The 27,348-nt window shown below is 39.5% G+C and overlaps 1 protein-coding gene across 3 annotated transcripts; it reads right to left on the bottom strand.

The window, feature by feature from the left end:
* Positions 1–751: 751 nt before the first annotated feature.
* On the bottom strand, positions 752–27,046 carry zhx2a (zinc fingers and homeoboxes 2a). Of its 3 annotated transcripts, XM_079837417.1 has the most exons (4): positions 26,543–27,043; positions 23,442–23,541; positions 20,178–20,224; positions 752–3,313 (listed from the first exon to the last, which is right to left on the bottom strand). In XM_079837417.1, exon 4 carries the CDS (start codon positions 3,156–3,158, stop codon positions 762–764), a length of 2,397 nt encoding a protein of 798 aa, XP_079693543.1. In that variant the 5' UTR covers positions 3,159–3,313; positions 20,178–20,224; positions 23,442–23,541; positions 26,543–27,043; the 3' UTR covers positions 752–761. The 3 variants fall into 3 exon arrangements, with proteins under 3 accessions (XP_079693543.1, XP_079693542.1, XP_079693544.1); XM_079837416.1 differs by lacking the exon at positions 20,178–20,224 and having other exon boundaries at positions 26,543–27,046; XM_079837418.1 differs by lacking the exons at positions 20,178–20,224; positions 23,442–23,541 and having other exon boundaries at positions 26,543–27,004.
* Between the last annotated feature and the right edge of the window lie 302 nt (positions 27,047–27,348).

Genomic DNA, 27,348 nt, shown 5'->3' with positions numbered 1-27,348 from the left:
GTTTTTATTGAAGCACCGCTTGTGTGTCCATTTGAAATATTAAGTGCCATCATGGACCACGTTGTGTTTTATAACAGCTTCACCAGCAGGTGGGTTGGTTGGTTTTGTGTCTTCACAAAAATGATTGAACATTCCATTATAAGGGTCAAGGGAAATGTCTTAGGACTCCTATTATAAATGTAACAAAAGTCTCATCTTCAAAAAATTTTACAAATCTGTTGAAGTACAGAAAAAATATTTACAAGGGCCCTTTTAAAAAACAAACACATAACAACAACAACAAAGCAGTCAAACTTTGGCACTCCATGGTCACTCTCCGGACAGTGTTTCACAGATGCTCCCAGTCCATCTCGTCTCTGATAACCTCAGAGTCCAGATATGAGATCATTGGTTCCATACACAACGACAAAGGTCATTCCTTAATCATCAGGCCCATCTAGTTCAGTCATAGCAGCCTGTTTTCTTCTGCAACAGAACAAGCAACAAATGCCACTTGACTCACATAGATTATGGATGGAGGCTTGAAAGAAAAGCAAAAATTGACACTGCCTACTTCCCAACAAAATTTGGGCTCTGCCCTCTCGCTCCCTGCTAAGGGCACTTTTTCTAAAGGCTAAATTACAGACTGCCGACATCCTGGGTGTCTTCGGCTACATTATCACGAGAAGCAGCTATTACTCTGTGGAAGCAACTCTCTTGCTCCTCCATTTAGAACATCAACCAGCTAGTTAAAATAAAATAAGACTATTACCTTTACAACTTCATCCCGTCACTCTGTGTTCTGCTGACAGTACTTCAAGGTCCCGTGCCACTTTCTGTGCATCATAGTCTTTGCTTTCAATGTCAGCTGCCAAGGAAACCCACCTCTTACCATCTACACTTCCCTGTCCATGTTCCTTGCTCTTGCTGATATCAGGCATGTTGTGACCCAGTTTACTGGTGAACCATTCTACTATGTCTTGGTTGGTCAGTTTTGGCTGCTCTGCAAGCTTCTCAAAACCCTCCCCTTTTTGTACCTTTGCTTCTTGAAAGTGCCTTTGTAGGACGCTCTGTGTCTGATCTGTGATCAACAAGCTGCTTTGTCCATTCGGTCTTTTGTTGCCAAGACTTTGAAATTGCTCCATCCAATCCAAAGTTCCATTCTTCAGAGCAGATCTGTTGTCCTTAAACCAGCGGACAATTTCGGTACGAGCTAGCCCTGTTTGGATTTCTAGTTGGTTGTACTCCTCTGGTGAGGGCCACTGGGTTTGTGCAAACACGTCTTTAAGAAGGCAGAGGGACTTGCCGTCAATGGCCTCTGGACACACTGAGGATGTGAGAATGGGAAGAGGCGAGTCCCTGACTCTGCTGTCCTGCTCATGGACTCCATTCAGTGTCCCCCTTTGAAGGTGATGCTCCAACCTTTTCGAGCCCATCGAGTTGAGCAAGGCTTGCTCCAGGTTGTCACGTAGTGCACGGCGCTCTGTAAACCAGCAATCGATTTCGTTTTTGGAGAGCCTGGTGTCCGCCACAAGGTGCTCCATCTCAGCCTGGGTTGGAAAGCTAGTCCTTTGGAAACTCTCCTCTAACTTTTTCATTTGCTCAGAGGATTTGCCTTTAACTCTCTCCAGTAGTGGAAACTGTGTGGCGACGGGCTTATGTGGTTGGTTGTCCTTTGAAGAGAAGTCTGTTTTAATCTGTTGCACTGCCTTATGGTTTCCATGGCGCTGATCGCTGAACCATTTTTTGATCTCTCCCCAGGAGAGGCCAGTCGTCTCGATGAGACGATACACTTCTTCATCATCAGGAAACTGGCACTGAGCATAGCTAGTGGTCAGCTCTCTGATTTGATCAGGGGTTTTCTCACAATCCGAAGAAAGACTTGGTGTTGGAGAGACAGACTTCGGAGTACTCTGTACGGATTGGATTATTGAAGGCCTCTTTATCTCTGGGGCAACCAGTGGTGCTGTGTGGGGCCTCTTGACACCCTGTGCTATTTGACTTGCGACTGTTAGTGTGAGAGAACTGGTCACATTTGAGCCATTGGCAACTGATGCCAACACTAGGCCAGATTGTCCAAGGACATGGCAAGGGACGGTCTGGATAAGGGGCTGTGAAGCTTTAGTGGACTGAGCTAACTGAGCAGGTAAGACAGTGAATGCTTGTTGAACAGGCTGAATCGTTCCATTGAACATTTTCTTTCGTGCTTCCTCAACTTCCTCAGGGGACCAGCTGATACCTTGTTTTAGTCGTTGCGTAGTGAACCACACTTTAATTTGTTCTTCGGGGTGTTTGGAGGCTGCAGTGAGCCAAGAGAGCTCTGCTTGAGTAGGGTACGGAAACTTGTTGAAGGAGGTGATGAGGGTCAAGTTGCCATCTAACGAGGGGTTGTACTTTGAAGTGTTCAAAGGGACGGCGATTTTTGGTACTAAGTTGTAGTTAGGCGGCCGTTGCAGAGATGGCATTATATGAGAGAGGCCATCTTTAAGTGTTGCATCTGGGATTATCACAGTCCCGTTCACATTCACTGCAGTAATTTGCTTTTTCGGGAGATCCAGTGGACCATCGTCTTGCAACCGTAAACTGTCTGCTTTGGACTTACCCAGCTTAGTAGTAGTGGATCTGCTTGAAGGAAAAGCAGTAAAGTCCTCTCCCGACTGAGGGCTGGTTGTATCATAGATGACTGCACAGTTTGAACCTTCGATTGTCTGTTCTAGAATGGTCTGACTGTTTAGCTTAATTCTCTTGAACTTGAAGTTGCTCTCCCCAGGATGGCACTTCTCATTGTGTTCGGTCAAAGAATCAAACTTTTTTGTGTTGAAGTTGCACACTGCACACAAGTAAAGCGGGTTGAGGATAACATTGGGGTGGTTGGAATCAACATGGTCTTTGAACTCGTTGAGGTTTTGTGTGGAAAAGGGACAGTATTTGCACTCATAGCCTCCCTGGAGTTTCCTCTGTGGTCGTGTTTTCACTTCAGGTTTCTCCAGCTCTGTTGCTTCTGGCATAGAGTTCACAGAACTCTTCCTATCTGTCCAGTCCTCACTAGAAGACACATGTGATGATCCATTCTCTTCTGTCCCATCCACAGAAGAATCCATTTCTTCTGGATCATCTGCAGTCACCAAGTCATCCGGTCGGATCATGCAGGGAGTTGTTGACTTTCTTCGACTAGCCATGGTCAGGGAGTAAGACGGTACAGTGCAGGGGGACTCTGGTGATGAGCAATGGGCAGGTCTTTGTCTGGTGGAGGATCGGTAAAGGATGATTCAGCTGACTGTGAATGTCAGCTCCAATGGAAGACTTCATGAGACTTCATCCCAGACCACACAATCTATTTAAAAGAAGAAAAGATACAAATTAAACAGGACAGATTATCAAGCATTACAATTAAGGTATAATCTAGGCATGAACTATACATAAACACAGGGGTGCTTAAAGAGGTCAGACACAGGACATGAAGAAATCAAAGATTCTCAATAAGTAGGCTTTATTTGAGCTGTCAAACCACAAATAGATAAACTTGTTACTGAAACATTAGCTATAAACAAGGTATTGTCTACAATATACATGACCCTTTTGCCAAGATTAAAAAAAAAAAAAAAAAGATTTTGTACAGGGTCGAACTTGAAAATCAGTCCCCAATGTCATATCAGGATAGATGACAAACATTAGCTGCGATGTGCAAAGATTTAATTAAATAAGAAAGAAAGAAAAGGAGTTTTAATTTTAGGATACTGCAGGTTGAGCCCGTCACATCTAGTGTGTGACCGCCTTTAGATACTTCATTACTTCATGTGAAAATGCAGTCTTTCCAAGACTCCTAAAATAGGATAAAATGTTTGTCATTGCAATGTGATTAGGTAGACGTCTATCAACACAAAAGGTATTAGCTTTAAATAGCTGTTAATTGTCACTTCAGGTGCAACCCAGCTTGATTTAGTGTAAAAATCCTCACAAAGGACTCCAGAACCTCATTCAAATTTAAGATGAAGTGTTAAGGCTCCTGCATGAAAGCATTCAGACACACACCCTAGTGCTGTGTATTAAATGAGAGTCATCAGCAATATGGCGGTCAGTCCAGATGGGAGGGGAAAAACATCCTGTGCTAGGCCGAACTTGTCCAGTCCAATAATAGCCTTCCTCAGGCCTGTGGTGCCTTCAGCAGATCTCAGTACATTGGAGACTGATTAAATATGGATGGGACCCTGAGCATCTCATATCACAGCCTCAACTCACTATGAGAGCACAAGTATAATGTAACCCTGGCAAATCTTTTTTGTTTTTTTTGAGAAAACTGTGCTAAGGCCAAAAAAGGACAAAGTTCACAGAAGAAAAAACTAATCAGAATTTTAACATTTAATTATTATGCAAACAGCTTTTCTGAACTCACATTGAAAAACAATTAAACAGGACTGTATAATTTATTAGCACTTATATGGATTGCTTTGCTCATTGCCAACAAAGAATAAAGTACATCAAACATGATACAGATACAATTTTTAACTATCTTCTTATTTTGGTAAAAGAGGTTCTGCTGTACAAACAATAATAAATGTAGGATACAAGCAGCTACACTGAGGAAAAACGATGGTTGCATCAAAAGATTTACCCTAAAACGGTACATTTATTACCTCATGAATATCACTCGGAAAGGAAAAACTCATGCACACTCTGAATTTTAAGCGTTTGCCAAGGGCTTACAGCCAATAAAGAATAAGAAGCATGAGACCACGTAGGTTATTATGATCACAATAGTGTTCAATTTAAAGCCATTCAAAAAGAAACATTACTTGGCCTCAAGTCTCAATAGTCATTATTTACAAAAAAGAATGATTGTTATGCACTTGTGGTTTAGACTTTGCTAAAGGCAAATCTTTTCACAACCTTAGAATTTCAGTGAAGGGCTGTCACACTGTCTGCCGACTACTGAAAGGACCTCAATATTAGAGCAAAAACACAAACACAAACACACACACACACACACACACACACACACACACACACACACACACACACACACACACACACACACACACACACACACACACACACACACACACACACACACACACACACACACACACACACACACACACACACACACACACACACACACACACACACACACACACACACACACACACACAATACAACAAATTCCAATATAGATAATTGTCACTTGCTCGCTTATTCGAACTTGTGTCATTAGAATAGATTGTGATTTAAATTAGAATTAATTATGTTTTAAATTACGAAAGCTCAAAGACGCATCCATTAAGGTATTCTAGCTAGTTTATCTCAACAACAACAAAAATCTAAATGTAATAACACTGGATAGCTTTCATTGTAAAAATTAAATACAGATTAATTCTTACATTTAAAGTTACAAATGTTATTCAGTCAAGAGCAGCAAATGATTTTCTCTTTTGTCTTTTGTTCTTTGATTAGCATGACAGACAGCAGCAAGTTTATTAGGCTGCTGTCACTTTAAGAGCATATGCACGGATTCAATCAGAGCGAATGAGGGAGAGAGGAGGCGGGTGGGTCTCAATTTGCCATCGGAAAGAAGAGAGAGTATGAGTGCGCAGCTAGTATCGGTGTATCGATACTGCAGAACAGGAGAATTTGAACCGTTCCAGAGTTGTTCCGATTCCGATACTAGTATCGGAAATATCTCCGATTCCACAACAAATTCTGGCATCGGTATCGGCGAGTACTTGAACCCATGTACCGATCCAATATCATTTTCTTAAACAAGACCTAATTATGACCGCTAGCTTTGCCTAACTGCTGCACGGTTTTTCTTCACTGCTCAGAATGCATTGCAAACACAGGAAGTTGTGCTGTGTTGCCACAAGCAACCACTGTTTAGAGCATAGATATACATAATAAAGGCTAGATGTCTCGTCCGCGCTGCTGGCCAATGGAGGTCGACGTCCGCACCTGGCGTCCATCTTGTCACAGTCGGCTCGCTCACTCGTAAAATTGTGTTTTAATGGTGCATGTTCTTTTTAAATAACCATAACTTGCTCAATTTTCTACCGATTTTCAAACTGTTTGGTTTGTTATAAATGTCATAATTTGTTCAAGCATCCAGAATTATAGCCACGTTAATAACGTTTGTAAGAAACCAAACCATTTGTAAATCCGTCAAGATTTCAGCGAGTTAAGAGTATTTGTGTTCAGATCACTCACCTTTACATCAGGTACCACAGAGCCCATCAGAAAGCTTGCCTGTGACAAGATGGCCGCCAGTGGTGGCGTTAGAGACTCCGCCGTAAGACATCTAGCCTTTATTATGTATATCTATGGTTTAGAGCAGCGAAGAAGAAATGAAAAAGCATTAGCAGTATGTCCGCTGTTTAGCAGTATTTCGTCTCTGTGTAGATGACGGGCGGCCGCGCGCGTTTTTACAGTCTATGGTTATTATATGAGGACACGAATTTTCTGATTAATATATAATTTTTTTATATACCTACATTTCTTTGTTGCACTGTTTTTTATAAAGTTATATTGTGAAACTAAAATACCTTTTTCAGTTTGCAGTGTTAGATTTGTGGCTGCATTTGAAGTTCTTTAGGAAAAATAAATAATATTATTGTCAAATAGGGGTGGGACAACAAAAAAAAAATCAATATGCCGATTTATTGCGATATTTCCAGCCGCGAGACGTTATCGATACTCTGGCTCGAAGTATCGATATTTTTTTTAACTAAATATTTAAATTCATGTCTACATTGTGGCTGTTTACCGCTTTGGCTTACCGGAGTGGCAGTACCCCCAGACTTCCTGAGGTGGCGCTTCCCAGATTGCAGATTATCAGATGACATTAAGGCAAAGCTACCTTTTTCGATAGGACTGCTTGTGCTTGGTTTGTTACCACAGTTATCTGTGTGCTTCCTCAGCGACGAAGTTCCACATTCGCGGCTATCTTTTCTTCAACTCCTCAGGATCCATCTCGACTGATCTCGACGACTGCAGTGTAGGCAGATCGCGTGCGCAGTTGTGATTCTTTTGGGAGGGCGCGCCGCATGGCCACAAATAAACTGATATGGATCTGAAATTATTTTATCAACTTGAAATACAGGTAAGGCATATTTTTGTAGATGTGTTCCTAAAAATATGCATATATTTTTTAGGAACACATCTACTATGTGTGTGTGTGTATGTATATGTGTGTATGTATGCATATGCATATGCATATATATATGCATATATATATATATATATATATATATATACACATATATATATATATGCATATATGTTTGCACGTGACTGTTTAAAACCCGTGTTTCTCCCTTGTCCGACCCGACTCGCACCCGTACTGTACTTTAAAGCTACACTGTGTGATATTTTCCCCCATCTAGCGGTTAAAAGGTATATGACCATCCAGTGAATATTAGTTTCTCTTCCTCTCAATTCCGATTTCGTTTTAACTCCTACGGTGGCCGATTTAGTCCAAGATTAATATGGCTTCCAGTTCGACCTCATCCACATTCAACATGGTGCCATCGAGTGTTAAAACGCAAAAGGCGAAGCTTGAATTCACGGGTATGTCCCTCTTTGGCTGATGTACTTTCAAGATGGAAGGGCAACATGGCGACCCGCATTCGAACCCATTACCCGTATGTATTTTCAATGGCATATTATAAACTTACGAGAATACTTTATTACTTGAAAGAAGTAAATATACATTAATGAGCACATATATTTTTGAAAGAACTAAGTGTTTTTAGCTAAGAATAAACAAAAAAAGTTACACAGTGTAGCTTTAATGCTATTTAAAAAAAGATGAAGTTTTAATAAATTAAATACATGATCATATTACTTTTTTGATGCTTTTTTTTCCATTTACAAAATGATATCGTGATATATCGTGGGTTATTTTCTTGCAATATATCGTCTGTCACAGAATCGTTGGTATCGTGATATATTGTTATCGTGGGCAAAATAACGTGATATCGTATCGTGTGTTGACCTGTGATTCCCATCCCTTCTGTCAAATGCATGTCAGATAATAAAAATACTGTAAGTTCACCGTGTATTTGTTCGTGTTTTATTAAGTGATAAGTCTAAAGCACACCATAAGATAATTCTAGCAATTCATACAGGGCTAGTAGTATATACAGCTGTAAATACAGATACACACCCAGGTATCGGATCAGTACTCGGTATCAGCAGATACCCTGAGTGCAGGTATCGGAATCGGTATCGGGAAGGGGAAAAGCGTATCGGAACATCTCTAGTATCGATACCAGGGCTGTGCGATATTGAAGAAAAATGCGATATGCAATATCCGTGTTAAATAATGCAATATTCCATGTGCGATACGATATTGCTTTAAATGTGTAAAATCTATTTAAATTATATTTTTTAAAATTATTTAAAAACTGAGAATGATACCATTTATGTTTTTCACATTCATTCTGGGAAAAGAAAGCATTGCCAGTTTGAGTGTGTAACAAGACACGAAAAAAAGAACGGCTTGTGCGCACGTTTCGGTGTGTGTGTGTCAAGACAGCAGACAGCACGAGACTGCAAGTAGTTGTTTTTGTAGTCTGTTTCCCAGTCTATTCTCTGCTATATGCGTCAACCTAAAACGTTCACTTTTTCACTATGTTGAAGTAGCCTATTAAAATCATTCAGATATTGCGTGCCCTTGCGATATGCACATTGTGAAATGTAAATTTGCGATATTTCGATAATATTGATATATATTGTGCAGCCCTAATCGATACATATCGAAATAATTGACAAAACTAATGCTGATGGTTATAATATGGTTAAAATATATATTTTTTTAAAACGCTGATAAATATCAGTGGGCAATACATTGGTGCATCACTACTACGAAACCATTAACACAGGCTGGCAGTGGTGTTCAGCATGAACTACAGTTTCTGTAAAACACTACTGTTCGTTGCAAAACAAATTTTGGATTCACATGCTTTGACATGCATGTTTGCAGGAGAGGATGTTGCTACGGAGCCGCTGTGAAGGGGCGGAGACTGAGCTCTGTTAATACTGTGGAGCACAGTGGGGGGGGGGCTGAATTTGGGATTGAGGCAGAATTAATTTAAATCTCATCAAATGGGGCTCTAGAAGCCTGCAGCACTGCACAGATGTACACTGAGTGCTATTTTTCATGACAATACTGACAAAAGTGTTGAGTGTAATTGGTAGATCACACCCCCTTCAACAATTTTAGACTCAAAATGTGGGAACTACTGACTCTTTTTGAATATTAGGATGAGGTGGCAGAGGTCTCTGAAAACAGCAGGATTGATACCTGATGCTGAACAATATTAATAAATAAACAGTAGTGCCATATATTCTATTTCAAGGCCGTAGTAATAAAACCTAAACATTGTTTAAGAGAGAAAAAAATAGTTTAAATGAGGATGTGTGAGAAGGAATTACTTGTTTTACAGTAGTAGAATGACAGAGCTCCGAGTAAGGAAAAGTCCTTTGGGTAGGTGTCCAGGCTTTCAGTGATTTCAGCACTGTACCAAGGGACAGGCCTTGAAAAAGCTGGACTCATGCGTTGCCATGGAAACGGCCCAGCAGCAGGTGGGAGGGATTTTCTCCACAGAGATCCAGATGAGGAACGTTCCGCATTCCTATTTTTGGCCGAGCCTGTTCTTTCGGGGTGAAACCCACACTGAGAGATTGTATTCCTCCTATTAATTCTAGATTTATATACTTGTGTATATGCCGATACATTTTTCATGATTCAGTATGAGTGGGTGCATTAATTATGCTTATTGAGAGGAAGCAAAACTAAACTTAAAAAAATGCTACCATGTGCATCTTGTTGATACTGAGAACAGAAACAAAAATAAATGGTTGCAATTAAATGCATAATTTCCTGACACTTTCCACAAATAGATTAGTATGAGAAGTCTTATTTTTCCCCCAAGCAAACGATTAGTGTAAGGGGATGCTTAAACATTGATTGTCAACTTCAGACAGTCAGGGAAAAAATATTTTCTATTCGTTTTGAAAAGATTGCATCTTTTTCAACCCCGTTACCTGTCTTACGGTTGAATTTTTTCAAAATGAAGCATCAATTAAATTAACAATCAATTTCAGAAAGAGTAAAAAAAAAAAAAACAGCAGCTTAAATTGTGCTGTTATGTAGCGTTCACACCAGACGCGAATGGCACGAAGTTGGACGCTTTAACATTTTGAGTTTGCTCGCTTCATTCTCGCATGAAATTCGCTTCATTCGCGGGTGACATTCACTTCACAACAGACGCGAATTTATGTCATGGGAGGGGCTTCTGCCAGGCGGTTTGTCTCGTTGAGAAATGTTTGACATGGGCTGTGTTTACACGTCTTTTTTTGTTAAAATTCTACTGTTAATGTGACAAAACTTAGTTTTAAGACTTTCAGGCGATAATGTAGTTGTTTAAAGCTAAAATCTGTGGTTTATTTATAAAAAGAGTGCCTATTTGAAAATTTTATCTGCCGTTTTCGGAGTTGTGAGATCCAGACGATCAGCGGCGCCCTGCGCTCGTTAACCCCGGCGAGAGTAGACTTTCCTCGGCTAGTCCTTCAGACATTTGCCGCTGGCTCTGATGTCTATGTGGTGTCTCAAGCTGTAATTCGTCTTGTATATATGTAACGGGCGACCTTTGGCCTCATGGGTCTATAATTTGTTCCCTGGCAAATCGTTTAGGCTGAGGGCAAAGTGAAGTTTCATTACTTTTTTATTTTTAGGCTATTTAACTTTACGTTACCGTTGTAGCCTACTAGCACTGACTTTGTATGTTTGACTGAATTGTTTGCTTTATTTCATGTATAGTTTATTATACCTTTTACTTATACTTTTGTATTATTGATCATACATAAACATTTAACAAAAAGAGACTGGGTTGTGTTTCATTCCATTTAATGTTATCATGAGACGTTTTCTACACCGATCTGGTGTTTACATGTGCTGACTTTCAGTCGGAATCATTTTGAGACATGTCTGCGGCATCAGATTCGTAACGTTAGTATCGTGGATCAATAGTTCTGTGTTGGTAATTTTTATATTTATTTATTTTTCTGTGGGCGGACATAATACTAAACTAATTTAATACAATGGCTATTTCAACAGCTGTGAATGATGAATGCGGAATCAAAATTAATTCAATTCATTTATTTTGAAAAACACAAAATTAACTATAAAATGCACCCAAATTATTAATAAAAACATAGGATGTACGGTGAAACAAGAATGAAAGCATTCAAGACGTGCTCCGCATCATTACTAGTAAATGCATAGATATTTCAGATGATTAAGGAAAGATACCATAATCACAAAGGTATAAATATTAACAAAAGTAATTAAAGTAGACTGTGGGTAATGTTATTTAACCAATTTGAAGCAGTTGTTTAAATTTTTTTTTTATATCTAACTTACGAGAAACAAAATGTCGACACGTCCTCTCCAGCAGCTTGAATGTTCCCCGTTGAGAGTTGCCATTGCAACGGCCACAGGGACTTATACAGTTTTATAAAAGCTATTTATTATTTGTTGTAAAGTGTTAGAATCACCTCAGAAAAAGTAATTCTTCAGTCAGGCGCAGTTGAAGCCTAGGACAAAAGCTGTCAAGATGAGATGGTGTAGCCAGGCTATGTCTGTGTCTAGGGCTGCAGCTATCGATTCTTTTTGTAATCGATTAATCTAGCACTTAATCGATCGATTAATCGAATAAAACTAGGGCTGTAATCAACCAAAGACAATCTTGGTCGACTGAAGTCCTGAAATTTTCGACTAAAAATGACGTTAGGAAAAAAAAGTTAAATTAATTAGCTGCGCACTGTGCGCAGTACTTGGTAGCCTTGTTGTCTGCATAAATGAATTATAAATAAACATAAAAAACTAGTAGGCTATTTGCAGTATATTAAATAGTTTTTGAGCTGATTATTTTGCACTGAAATGAGTCTGACACACGAGTCTGTCAGCTCTGACAGCGTTGCATCACGTGCACCTGCGCAATATCATAGCCTATGATTTCCCAAAATATAGTACTATTGTCAACTAGATATCATCACAAGAACTTTTGAGGAATATGCAACATAATTTAGACAATTGTTTTTGTCATATGTATTATAATAACTGACAGACAGTAAAATTTCAGCCGCTCTGTGCAGCTCGAACATAGGATCAGCTGAGCTCAGCTTCGCGGCTGAGACACGAATAGACTATTAACTTAAAGCTTTTACTCTTAAACACAAAAGGCACGTCCACTTTAATAAAAAATGAATATTTATTAAACAAGCCAGATCAAGAGCAGAAAAAACGCTCTCACAATTAAATAAATAATAAGTTACAGAAAACTAGCCTTCTTCAATCTGTCTCTCTTCTCCAGTGGGTTGAGCCAATCCAAAAGTGAAAACAATGGGGGTGTTTTGAAGACAGACTGTTACCTGTGAAACACGGGTGCTCTGAATACACCCCCATTAGCAATTAGTGCTTTCCACCTGATGAAATGAACGCGGCGCGGCAAAACTGATGAAATGAACGCGGCAAAACTGATGAAATGAACGCGGCAAAACGGACAGTACAGATCCACTTTTGCGGCACGACTGAAGCGTGGTGTTGTGACGCTTCCCCTCATGTGTATGTTGATGGCCGTTCCTCAAGTTTACCGCTATGGGCGTGCGTTTCAGCCAGCGGGGAATGAAAAAAAAAAAGGACCGGCGAGAGACTTCTCTTCGCCAGTTGGTTGGGCTAATCCAAAAGAAGTGAAAACAATGGGGGTGTTCTGAAGCCAGACTGATACCTGTGAAACAGGGATGCTCTGAAAACACCCCCATTAGCAATTAGTGCTTTCCACCTGATTAAATGAACGCGGCGCAGCAAAACTGATTAAATGAACGCGGCAAAAACTAATTAAATGAACGCTGCAAAAAAATCAACCAATCAAAATTTTGGTCGAGCCAGAACGTATCGACCAATAATCGACTAATCGACTGGGAGATTACAGCCCTAGATAAAACAATTCAGTTTTTAAACAACCAAAACAAATAATGCATAACGAAAATGAAGAGGAAAAGCAATTTAATTTATTAATATGCACAACAGGTTTCATGCTGTAATCTAGCCCTGACATCAAAGTAAATATCTTTTATGTAGATTTCTACACCTACCATTAGGGTACTAACAAATAATATATAATTTCTGGGGTGAGCCTATTTGTTATGGTAACCTAGCAACCTGTGTGTGTGTGTGTGTGTGTGTGTGTGTGTGAGCGTGAGGCTTCATTGCAGTTTGGTACAGCAGAAATACATACATTAATTTTCAATAGAACGCTGCATTTGGCTTGCATCACTTGCATTGCGGTGCATTTTAGGTGAAGCATCCGTTCAAAAAAAAATTGCGTCCCGGTGTATACAGTGAGTGCTGAAATTATTGTTGCGTGGCTACATAAAAGTTTAAGCATATGTGATGCATTGCCACGATTGGTCTGACTGGCGTGAGAGAGAGGAGGATGCATGGGTGTGTGTGTGTGTTACTGATTTTCTACTATTAAAGTTGGAATTTTTCCAACAAATGCAAAAAGTGCATTTCTTTGTGATTTTAAAATACTTGAAGGAAACGGTTCACTTTCAGCAGTTATTGTCTATGTATGGGGCAGATTTATGTTTGTTGTACATCAGATACAGATACATTAACACAGTAGTAGACCTACATTACATTTATTTGGATGCATTAATGAGAGAGTGATTGTGTGTGTGAATTACTCATATCGTCTCTATTCATTATGAAGCTGTGGTTTGTACTTACTTCAAAGGTATTCAAATGTATGCCTATAACGGTTGAGTTGAGTTTCTAAGCTACTTTAGTGACTTTACTTTAGTCACAGGACGGCGTTGACACTGCGTTTCTGCACAGCTCTCCGCGCGCGATCTTCACGTGAAAAGAGGTCTGCCTTCAGGGCGCGCGCTCGTTGTCAAAGACCCGACACGGCTCGGCTCGGTGTCAGAGAAAAAAGCTGAGCACTGAACGGATAAGTTTTCCGTATTGTTGTTTTTGAATAGTGCACCTTCGCTTCAATGTTCAAACTGGCAAGGCTTTAAAAGCATTTAATTGACAAACTTTATGAGGACAAAAGTGAAAGCAATCTGGCTTCGGGTCTTGCGCGCGCCGTGTGTGTGTGTGTGTGTGTCTGTGTGTGTGTGTGTGTGGCAGCTATAAGAACGGTAATCAACTTACATAAACTGTGTAAAACATGCAGTTACTATAGTGATTCTGGGCATCTAGAATCTAAACTAAATTCAAAATGTATCATGCGCTATGGTGTGCTTCCTGAACATTTAACAGCCGTCCGTGTGAATCAGATCCCTGCGCGTATAGTGCGCGTCATAGGAATTTAACGAGGCTTCGAGGCAGAATTTTTGCCTCGAGGAATTTTTGTAATCGAGTTAATCGAGTAACTCGATGAATCGTTTCAGCCCTATCTGTGTCATTATTCCAACATCATGTTCATAACATGTTACGAAATAAAAAGTTTAATACCTCAGAATAATTAACTTTCCTCTCGTCAACATTAGCCTGGTGTGAGCGCGGCGCGCGCTCTTCAGTTGTGGAGGCGCGTGCACTATATATCACTTCACAGAAAGACATGCACTCAAAGTAATCGGATCAGGTCGTTTACATGGAGGAATTTTTCATTTGATCGGTTCATGGAAAGGTTTATCCCACCCCTCTCAAACCGATTACAATTTCATTCGGTTTGGCCATTTTTACTCCGATTGAGGTGTTTATATGGAGCATTTTCATTTGGATTGGACTTTTAAACCGATTACAGTGCTCCATGTAAATGCACCTATTGTTGTCACTACTAGGGCAAGCTCCTGATTGGTTAACGCGGTGCGAATATCCGCCAAAGTTCAGATTTTTCAATTTGCGCGAATCACGCGTCAAACGCTCAATTCGCGCCGTGTCATTTGCCCGAATTGCACCGCAGAATGTCTATACGCGTCTTTGCATTGACTTAACATGTAAATCATTCGCGTCCGGTGTGAACACACCGTTAGTCAGTAGGGACTAGTATGTAATTGGGACAAAAAAAATGCATTGCCAGGGTTGCACACAAAAAAATGGGATACAGCTAAATATTATCCTTTTATGAAATATAATTATTCACTGATAGCTTTGATTTAGCTTTAAAGCAGCTGTCCGTAACTTTTTTTGTGTTCAAGATTTACAAAAATGATATAACGAGAATGTAAAACATGAATCCATTTTTCAAACCTTGTTTTTGTCTTACCCTTAATCATTATGGTACACTTATAATAAGTGTTTATATTGGGACTATTTCAGACCGGTCTGGTAGGAACCGCTGTGGAGGAGCACAGTCCCTGCGTGACTCGCCATAGACATGAACAGAGAGAAGTAGCTCCGGCTGCAATGTTCTTCCGCAAGACGCATGCAGTTCTGTTTATTAACCGCTAGAGTGCAAAAAGTTACAGACTGCAGCTTTAAATTAATTTTATTTAATTTGTGATTATGACAAAACGACAGTTGTATGATTTTAATTGTTAGATACAGTTAAAGGCCTAAATCACTATTTGTACAGACATTTGATGCAAAACCACATACTTTTTATGCTAGGTTACTCTCATTTTAAATAACCTATTGTTTAACATGTCTACTTACTATAAAATAAACTCTTCCTCTATGCTTTGAAAAAAGGTTTGAAAAATGGGACACCCTAACTACACCCTATTTGTTGAAATTTCCTTGTGTAGTTAGACAAAAGAGGGACTCTTTCTGTGACCAAAGAGGCCAAAAAAGTGTCATTCAGAAGAACATGATCTGAAATCAATTACCAATAAAAACAACACAAAACAAAGGATTTTTACAAATCACAGTGAAGCAATTTGAAACTGGGCACTATTATGCAGGGAAAACCATGCTTCATTTTGACTAAGTAACCAGAGACAGAGAGGGCATGACATTACCGCTGAAGCCATCTGTGAAGGCCTGGCTGCACAGCAACATACAGTGTCTTCAAAAGATACCAAATCTCTGTGGCCGACCATTAACTTATATGGCTGCTGTCCCAGAGAGTTATGAAATACTCATAGAAAGGGTCACACTGAGGATCAAGAGATCAGGGTCATGTGTGAGCACTGCGTCGATGAGCTTCGGATGAAATACTTTGTTAAATAAAACACTAATCCGGTAACACCGGCTGGTTAACATGACTGTGTATATACACTACATTCACTGGCAAATGTTTTCTTAGATCAACATTAAACAGGTTTTAATAATTCTAAAGAGCCACTATTGATCTGATGACTTGATAACATTTATACAACAGTTCGGAAATGAATGGCAACATTTGTCTTCTCTGCTTTGTCTGAAAAACTCCTAAAACAACAACAGCAACAAAAAGACATTTTGACAGATTCTACGCCTCTGATATGGTTTATCAGACTCATACCACTGGACACCAATCAGTGCTGTCATCCATCTGTGAGTTTGAGTCACAACACACAAGAGGGTTGAATAACAGATCACACTAAGATCTAAAGCTCTGCATGACTCCACAATGACACCAACACAACCATTTTAGGGATGCGAAGAAAACTGGGAGTGGGAGGTAGAAAACTGACTGTGAATGAACTTGGGTCTCTTTTTGTTTATAGATTTCCTCATCTGATCTAATGCATTCCAAAATGCTGATGTGAACGAGAAATTAAAATCACAATTGTCTTGTCATGCAATGAATGCCATATAGCTGACATGAGCTATTTTTAAGGATGCACAATACATTGCTACCATAATCTGTCATTATTACAGGCTTATTATTATTATTTATTATTATTAATAACCATTATTATTATTTGCTCAGTATCAGTCGATATTGATCATGGTAAAAAACAATCATTTCCCCCTATTTTCACATTTAGATTATTTTTGCAATCATTTAACACTCAAAGTTAATCTTTAAAAATATTAATAATTTAATAATTTTACACTGTTAATCCAGCAAATATCAAAATAAAGTAAATTATAATGTTGTGAGGTCTTAATTCACTTTATTTTTTTTATTTGAATTGATTTTTATTTTATAGTATTGGTTTAGACAAAATATAGCCTACCATTTTTACGTCAGCACTTATCAGACATAATTTTAATATCGATGCAACCGTAGGTCATTTGCATCTAACCAAATCATTTTGAGATCTTTGTGCGTGTGTGTATATGTGATTATATATTCCTGCAGTCTGTGTTTTTAATGTTAATTAAACAACAAAAGGCAAGGAAATCACTCACTGCTCTTGACTGAATAGCTTTTGTAACTTTAAGCTTTATTTAATTTCTACAGAGAAGATATGCAATGTTGTTTTACTTTTGATTATTCATTATTTTGAATCTAAAAACTACTGTTAAATACCTGAAAAGCACTGTTTATATTATTTGTATCTTTGCTCTTTTGTATTTATTAGTGCGGTTGCACAATTTTCTTTATTTTTATTTCACAGAAGTTCTTTTTCCCCCTGAACATAGCACATACCAAATCGTACAAAACCGTGACCCTAAAACCATGAGAAAACCTAACCACGATTTCTCAATGTTAAGTGGTCTCTTAATTTTTTCCAGAGCTGTGTGTGTGTGTTCAAAATTATAAACTTTTGTTTTTGCCCCCATTTTTCATGAGCTAAAGTAAAAGATCTGAGACTTTTTCTATGTACACAAAAGGCCAATTTCTCTCAAATATTGTTCACAAATCTGTCTAAGGCCCTGTCCACACGAACACGGGTATTTTCAAAACCGCAGCTTTTTTTACGCGGTTTGGCTGTTCGTCCACACGCAAACGCTGTATCCGGTTACTGAAACCGGACTTTTTTGAAAACTCCAGCCAGGGTGAAGATTTTTAGAAACTCCAGTTACAGCGTTGTCGTGTGGATGGTGAAACCGGAGATTTCGGCTTGTTAAGTCGAAGTGTGCGCCGTTCTCTCCTTTGTTTGACGTTAGATTGTGCGCCATTATCGCTTTTGTTTACATGAGTGGAGTCTATGCAATGGCGGACGTAGCTTTTAATAACTCTGCTAACAGCGCTTATCACATGTATACAGGATACATGCACAGTTATCTCATTGTATTGCAGAACAGAGGCACCAGAATGCAATAATACAACAAAGTAAGGCAAGTGTGTGAAGCTTCAGTCCACTTGGGCACTGCTCCGGTGTACAGTTACCTGTCACTGAGTCCAAAGTAAACTTGTAGAAGGGTTTCACTGAGCCCATGGCATCCCATTTAGCCTAGAAATCTAGACGCACCCTAGCGGCAGAAAATTTATTTTGCCGCGAGTGTAGTCTAGAAACTCTCGGTAGACCTAAGAGCTGGAAAAACCAAACTCTGGTCCTGCCAATCACAGCGTGTGTAGAGTCGGTGGACGGGCTTAATGACGGCATGTCACGGCAGAGTTGTGGAGGTTCTGCGTGCTACTCGTAAAACAAAGCTGACGAACAGCAGTCTTTTGAATCGGCTTTGGCCGCTACTCTGGAAGACTTGGAGTTAAGCACTGAAGTCATTCTTAAGAAAAGATGATATGTTCGAAGTTGCCTACCGGATACGGCGAAAGTCTATCAACTAACGTTAGCTCGGCTTCACCTTCTTCTTCGCTCTGGTTGGTTGTGGCGCTCATGTCGCTATCCAATTGCATGCAGAGGGAATTTGAAAGAAAACCGTTTATCCCGCCCCTCGGATTGAGCCCTGTCAATGGTGAGTTTCCAGACCCAACATCTTGATGTGGGTCTGGCTTGTCAGGCTACATCCCATTGGGACCCATGTGGAAATCAGGCAGCCAATCATAGCACGGTTTTGCGTTTACATGTAGACAGATTTTTTTTAAACCGTGCTTGAGTGGACGCGATTGTTTTTTAAAACGGAGGAGGAAAAACTCAGGTTATAAAAATACCTGTGTACGTGTGGACTAGGCCTAAATCTGTGTTAGTGAGCACTTCTCCTTTGCCGAGATAATCCATCCACCTCACAGGTGTGGCATATCAATATGCTGATTAAACAGCATGATTATTGCCAGGTGTGCCTTAGCACCAGCCCAGGACCTCCAGATCAAGCATCTTCATCTCCAAGACCATCTGAGACCAGCCACTGCAACAATCGGGTTGCATAACCAGAGAATTTCTGCACAAACTGTCAGAAACCGTCTCAGGGATTCAGCTCATCTGCATGCTCGTCGTCCTCATTAGGGTCTCGACCTGACTGCAGTTCGTCGTCGTAACCGACTTCAGTGGGCAATGCCCAACTTCAGGGGTTATGGTATGGGCAGGTGTATGTTATGGACAACGAACACAGGTGCATTTTGAATGCAAAGAGATGCAGTGAGGCTTATTTTTGCGCCATTCATCCATGACCATCCCCTCATGTTGCAGCATGTTAATGCACAGCCCCATGTTGCAAGGATCTGTACACAATTCCTGGAAGCTGAAAACATCCCAGTTCTTGCATGGCACACTCACCGGACATTGTTTGGGATGCTCTGGATCGGCGTATACGACAGCATGTTCCAGTTCCTGCCAATATCCAGCAACTTCACACAGCCATTGAAGAAGAGTGGACCAACATTCCACAGGCCACTATCAACAACCTGATCAACTCTATGCGAAGGAGAAGTGTTGCACTGTGTGAGGCAAATGGTGGTCACACCAACCATCTGGCAGAGGTGTAAAGAGTACCTAAAAACCATTCTTGAGTAAAAGTACAGATACCTTAAAAGTAAGTCTTAGGCCTGGATTGAGACAAAACAATAGCACTGACATTTTAAGATACAAGTTTCTTTCAGTTAAAACAGCTTAAAACTTGTCTGTGAAACTGACAGCTAAGAGACAAGAAACAGTTGATTTGTGAGGAGAGCAATCACGTTTATTTTCTAAAGTGAAAAACTGAACACCTCAAAATTGCAATAAATCAATGTTGACAACAGCCTCTTAAACATCTACAAACACTTAAAGCTCAAGTGCCAAATAAACCAATATCCTTCAAAAAGTGATCTTCATAACTCAAATAAAATTAACTAGTCAATGCCTACTTGCACTGGATGTGCATCTGATATATGAAACAGAAGCGATTCACAACTACCTGCTAATGCACATACAATCGCGTCAAGCAGCCTTGTTGACAAGTTTGGGTGAAGAAGGGCAAAAAGCACAAGATATAGTACCTTCAATGTCCTGTAGACGGTGATATCACTTCTGTAGCAGAAATTAACTGCAGAAAAATTTAGAAGCAATGCAAAAATATTAAGAGTAATTGCATTAGTTTTAACAAATGTAATGGAGTGAAGAGTACTCAAAAATGTAATCAAGCAGAGAGTAAAAGTTGCTAATATCTTCGATAATCAGTAAAACTACAAAGTAGTCAAACAGATACTTAAGCACAATAACTAATTATATTTACTCAAATACTTTACACCAGGGGTCGGCAAGTAAATTTGGCATCGGGCCTAAAAAAAAATTGCCACTAGATGGCGGGGCAGAACATAGTCAGGGGATAATTTAAGAAATGAATTGATGGAAAATGCAACTAGAATTGTCTGTCGACCAGTGATGCCAGTAACGCGTTACTTAGTAACGCGTTACTCTAATCTGACTACTTTTTTCCAGTAACGAGTAATCTAACGCGTTACTATTTCCAAACCAGTAATCAGATTAAAGTAATTTATCCAAGTCACTGTGAGTTACTATTTTTTGTCATTTTCCTTAGAAAAAAATATATATATTTTTGCTTTCTTGTTGAGTCTCAGCAGGGTTTTTCCTGCATAGAGAATTACGAGGCGGCCGCCTCCGTCAAATTTTGTGCCGCCTCCGTCTGTCAAGACAGGCAGTCACTTGCTCAGATTAGGCATGTCGTGATAATTAAATAATCATCAGAAATATATATTGTCACATTATCCTTCAGCAATCATTATTAGTATATTATGATTTGCTAGTAGCCTACAAAGTCATCTAAAGCCATTCCATAGCTGAATGTCTTTCCTCCGCTGTAGCTGTCAATCATTCTCCGTTCAGCAAAACGGAGCTCACTCCAGTCCAATATGATATATTCCCGTTATAATACTTGATATGTTGATAAAATAATTTATCTTCCTGGAGTTTATCTAGCGGTTTCTGAACGATGTTGTGCTCGCTACCGGGTGACAACACAAGGACTATTAATTAACATCACACGGACAATAACCGGAATTTAAAACTGTGAAGAAACAAATAATCAGTGACTGTTTGGACCGATATAGGTTACATAGTAGACTAGGATTTGTGCGCTCAACGCTCATCTTCTCTTTATGCCGTGAACTTTTCAATGTGCACTCGCGCTGCACTGCGCCCTCTGACTCCATGTTGCTTTAAGCGCATCATTCTGTCCTTGGGATGCGCATAAGCGCTTTGTTGCCGCTCTGTTTTGAAGCGTTTCATATATTTTCATCGTTTTGTGCACTTAAAGATTATTAAAAAATATATTGTTCTCACGTATCGATCATATATTTGTTGTCCCTTTACAGAGCTGCACATTATGTTTACAATAAACTATAAATCTTGTAATTTTATATTATTTGTGTAGGCCCATATAATTATTTACACTCATATATAAATATAAATTGTTTTTCATAAATGTATTTAATAAGAACAGAAAGTAATTTGTACCTTTTCATTAACATGTTTAGATTTTATAAAATTAGTCAAAATATTGTTTTTGGAGATACAATTTCAGGAGATACATTGTTGACGTTACAGTTAAAAATGCACTTCCAATAAAGTGTTGGCAAAAACGGTTGTCATTTTTATGTTGAGGCTGCAGAGGTGTTGTCGGCAACTGATGAATGTAACTAATAAAGTAACTTGTAATCTAACTTAGTTACTTTTAAAATCAAGTAATCTGTAAAGTAACTAAGTTACTTTTTCAAAGTAACTGTGGCAACACTGCTGTTGACATACTTTTACAGTGTCTTTTGTAACTGGTAGTGAGCTGTTACTCTGTAAAAAAAAAGTATAAATTAAATCCATTCAAATGTGGATGCGCGGGAGAGCGAGCGGAGCCAAACCAGCTGGTGCTGAAGGCCGAAACAAAACATTCCCAAGAAAATACAGATATTCATTGTCACAAGTTAGGATGAAGTTTAAAAGGCATTTTGTAGAATCGCGAGTTCATGAATTAATTGGTATCATGATAATGTTTTCCAGGTTACCACATAATTATCTGATGGTAGCCAATAGTTTTATTTTGTATAAAATAACAAGTAATAAGTCATTTGTGTGGATATGTGCACCATGCGACCGCTGAACAGTGACGTTAGATTGCATTTGGCGTCCGCATCTTTCGGGGTTTATTGCCTTTTAATATCAAACACGTCAAGCTCGTGATTTTCTTATTCATCCATTAATTTTTAGTATCGCTTGTGTCAGTAGCTTAAAGCAGTTCTGAAAGCTGGAAATATTTACATACCACAAAATAAATGATAGAGCAAAATCTACATTGACTGACACAAGTGTCATCCACATTCTAAAATTAAGTAACTTCTGTTCTGTCACTCGCCAGATAAAGGGGAACTTTGTGATTAATGTTAAACCTAGGCAGATTTTTAACCTATGCAGTGCCGCTTTGGAAAGTTTTCTTCACCACATCATCAAAATCCTGTTATGCAGAAGACTTCTTGAATGCATTCAGCGTTTTTCCTTATTAAAAACAAGGCATTTTCACCAAATATCCTGTGTTGGAACTGATTTGTTAATTAAGTGTCAAACCTGTTGTCTGAGTTCTGTATTTTGCTTAATGTATGTTTTTCATATTTTTTTTTCTTTTGGGACAGTGAGAAATAAACTGCTAAATAAATAAATTGCTACTACAATATAAAATATTTAATTGGACCAACAACACAGTTTGGTAAACTAACATCTTCAATTGGTTAAACATATTTCTGATTGAGACAATGTTAGCAGACTGTTGCCACAATTGAAAAAAATTCAATTCACAGAAATTCAATTAGGCCAATTGAAAAATGTAGATGTGATCAGTCACTAGAAATTTTTGAATTGGAGAGGTCTGAAACTTTCAGTGTACACCACTGCTATCAGGCACGCAGAGGTGTTAGTAGCATTGTGGGGGGGGGGGACTGAAAAATAAGTGAGATGCCTGAAAGAGACATAAGGAGTGGGTCACTTCTTCAGCTTTGATGTTATAATTTTGCATTAAAATGGACTCTCTTTTCATTAGTACAAGCATATCCCAAGCCATAATCTGTCCCTCCCAAAGTCTGAAATCCTCTAAAGGAAGAAAACTAAATTACATAGTATGACTGAATTATTCAAGTTGTGTGAATGAGGGCACTAGAGGCATGATTAATCTCTGCAATACAAACATCCCAGTTATGCTCAGTTTGGACTGAGCATATCACTGTACCATCACCACAAATATTTTTAAATTAGCAACCCACCTGTCAATGATGGTCTTGCCTTTTAGAGCACAATATCTGTAAGGTCCTATGTGGCAGGTTTTCCTCCTCTGCCACCTTTTTTTACCCAGCTTTTTTTCACCTATAAAAAAAGAACAGCGGAATTGTTATCTAGAAGTTCATCTAAATGCCAACATTTTTAAAAAGGCCTTAGAGGCACTGATTCAAAAATAATAAACTTTCCCTCCAAACTAAGAACAGACCGAGTGACACTCCTCCTGACAGATATTGTTGACTGCAGGCCCTTATTTTCTTTTCTCCATACACTGCAAGTTACAGGTCAGTGGATTGATAAGACTGTTAACAAGCATGAACAAACTAAACATTGTCATGTCCCTGAAGGAGCAACACCATCTTTCACAGTTTTTATAACAGTTCAGCTGATCTAAAAATTATTACACCAGCTCAGACACAAGGTGGATGTAGTTCAAGTCAGCTGAGGATTGACAGACTTCAAAATGTAGCTGCTTGAATCAAGCGAAGCTTGCACACACACACACACACACACACACACACACACACACACACACACACACACACACACACAAACAACACTCTTCTGTGATTTGTTAGAAATATTTATCCTTCTACTATATTATGGTCAGTACAGTACAGTTTTGCAGTCTCTCCATTACCTCCAAAAAGCTGGGTCACGACTGTAAAAGTAGGGCAGAATATTGGCAACAGAGAGGCTGCTCAACAGCGAGCGACTGCAAAAAGTTGAACCCTTTCCCCCAGTCAAGAAAACAACCTTCTCAGACTGATTGTTTTATTTTCTTTAGTTCAAGTAAGAATCTGCTATGCTGAGGCACATCTGCATTGAAGCCCAGCTGCTTTCACTCAACATTGAATAATCATAATTATATACGAGTTTGACTGCAAGATATAACATGAATATGATCATGCATAGTGATGAATCATGATTTGCTGTGCTCATTATGCAGCAGTCTTATAAGAAAAGAGAGCAGGATAGTATGCCACCTTGAACTGCAACTTCAGCTGGTAGCACACATCAGTTTTGACTCTCTCTTCCAGGACATGAATGCAGAACGAAATTAATAGCTTTAGTAGTGATGACTAATAAATAACCTGGCTCCAATGTGAGGCCAGACTCCCTCACAAAGAGGCTCTGCTTTCAGTGGAGTCACCACCAGCACTGACAGAGAACACAGCTTTCAAAGGAGCCCAGCCCACGGCTGTGACATCAGCGACTGTCGGCTTAGTCACCGACAGCACGAGCTACGAGGCAGAGGCAGCAGCAACCACCTCCTCAAAGACGTCAGCTCCTCACGAACGCGGGCAGCCATTTTGAATCCAGCCAGTCACCTGGCACAAACCGCATTTTGCACCAGAGCAACTCAAGCAGAGTTGTACTTTTGATGATACACGTCACTACTTCGCAAAAGTTGTCTTAGTCTTGGTCCCATGAATAAACATTTGTAACGGGAGAGGTTTCCACACTTTGGCCCACAAGGTGAACGCAAGTCTATTTTTGCCAGGCGGAGTGAGAATGTTTAGTTCTTTCAAAATGGTATAAATGCAGAATAAACTTGTGATGATAATGAAATTGTATCAGAATGCCCTTCAGTGAGCCCAATGGGAAAAACACCTACGAACACACAAGAATAGCTGTTTCCTGAGTGTGTGTATATTAAAAATATTCTGTTGAGTTCTGAGCCAATTTCTAAGTTAAGACAAATATCTAATCAGATTAATAAACAACATAGTGAAACATGGTACTAATTGATCATCAAGTAACTTATTTAGGACTAGTCAATAAACCAGAGCAACACACGTGATTTTCTCTCATGCTGAAAAACTAAATAAAACATCTAATTATAATATCCATGATATGTTGGAAGCATGTGGTGAAAAAACAAGCAGTGTAATATGAGATTCAAAGGAAGGACAAATATGATTAGATTAAGAAAAACTATTTACATATGATGTTTTAGAGGCACCATGGAAGTTGCAGCAAGACCTAAAGATGCAGATGCCCTTCTCTCTTCAATTTGACTATTTAAACTCAAGGAAACCATCTTATAAAAATGCTGGTTCTTTTTCCAAAACACCTACTAAACCTTATAAATATTCTAAAAGTGATTTTCCAGCTACATCAGACTACCTGGTAAAGTAGGAAAGACCTGCTGGTCACAAGTAAACAGCCAAGGGTGACTGACAGATGGGAGATCGGTCTCTGTACATAATTTGGAATTTCATCTGACTGGACACAGAAGCAAATATCACGTGTAGGCCTTTCGTTTCACACACTTGAATCACCTGATAAGTCCTAGGAATATTCGCCGAGATGGGTTACGGTACATCAATCGCATGCTATATTAAGAATTTTAAAACAACTCACTTTTTGATTAGTATACTCGGCTTTCAGAAATGCACTATACAGGGTGTTATGGCCCTCTAGTAGTGTGCTGTGGATGCGAGCATTTTGGGAACTATCACAGATGTGAACACAGTGCTGCAATGTGGCTCGCGTCTGATGCGTGTGCCATGCAGTATGGTCGTGGAAGGCGTCACCACTGCCTACATCATACGACACCAAGCCGAAATCAAAGTAGTTGCGTGCCATGCTCACTTCATACAAGTGCATGAATTAACCATTCTTAGTTCGAAATATCATTCCTAATGTGGTTTACAATGGAGAAGAGGGTTTTAATGAGGCAGAACAGACTCCAATAAAAAACACTTGGACCGACGTAACGCCATGTCGACATTGGTAGCCATATTTTGCTGCTTATTTCGACAGCAGAGAAGTAGACATGTTCTCGCGCCCATTACCGCTTAACTTTAACCATTCTATGAAACTTTCCGCGAGCCACGCCAAATCACAGCGCTGGAAACGTTAAAACTGAGGTTATAGGGTCAGGTCGATGCGGTTATTCTGGCGCTCACTTTCTACTATATGCCTTGGGCAAACAAAGTTCAGCTGAAATAAACATCTGCCATCAGAAGCACTTTACAGCATATTTCAGTCCACTACTTATTGTGTGTATTCAAACGCGCCCGCAACTTTAAGGTTTGTTTGCTAATTTTCCAACCGACACAAATAATTCAGCCATTCTTACCTGCTCGCCACAAACGGAAAACGCTGGGATGTGAGATTAATGACAGCTAGGGTCCAAAATTGCGTACTTTTCCACGTGTACTGCCAATAGAAGCGTACGATTGTAATGATTCTACCGAATCCTAAAGACAACAGCCGAAAAAAATTGGCGATCACAGGGGGATCTACGCCAAAACCCACATGATCAACTACGTCAGCAGACGTATTTGCATACGATACAAGACGCCGTTCCATCCCGACTTTGGGAGTGAATTCTTAAAAGCAAAAAGTTCGAAAATGGCCAATGGCAAGCGCTTGCTTCGAGTGCAAGAGCAGTAGTTCACTTCGCCCCGTGCTTCCTTCTTTGAGATGATTAAACCACTGTTGTTTTGACGTCCCCTGCGTGAGTTTGGATCACAGGTCATTGAATATTAAGCACTCTGGCGAAGGCCAGTGGCTGAACGGTTTTCTCTCTCGTTCTCTCGTCTCTCCTCCCATCCTCGCCTCTGTCCCCTCTCTCTCTATCTCTCTCTCGCCCTCCCTCTTCGCATCCCCTCCCACGTTTTGCCTGTAGCCTTGCTATGGCTGTGCATCAAAACAAACGGGCCAACTTGTAAAACGATACACATGAAGAAACTCGTGCAAGAATATCGAGGTTGCTATGGAAACCTACCTTAAACTACCTTGCAGATATTTTCTCACCTAAGTTTGTGACAGCTCGCGCCATTAAACGATAAAAACCGGAAAGACTAAAATACATGCAAAAAAAAAAAAAAAAAACACGAAAATAAAAAACAGCAAGAGATGACACAATACTTTCTTGGGGAA

This window comes from Gobio gobio, assembly GCF_949357685.1.
Source record: "Gobio gobio genome assembly, chromosome: 15".
Classification (NCBI taxonomy): Eukaryota; Metazoa; Chordata; class Actinopteri; order Cypriniformes; family Gobionidae; genus Gobio; species Gobio gobio.
The sequence above is the reverse complement of the archived record's forward strand: the minus strand, read 5'-3'. Positions and strand labels throughout refer to the sequence as shown.

Bases quoted from the DNA above. Each gene is read 5' to 3' on its own strand.
- zhx2a (XM_079837416.1), bottom strand. From the start codon at position 3,158: ATGGCTAGTCGAAGAAAGTCAACAACTCCCTGCATGATCCGACCGGAT.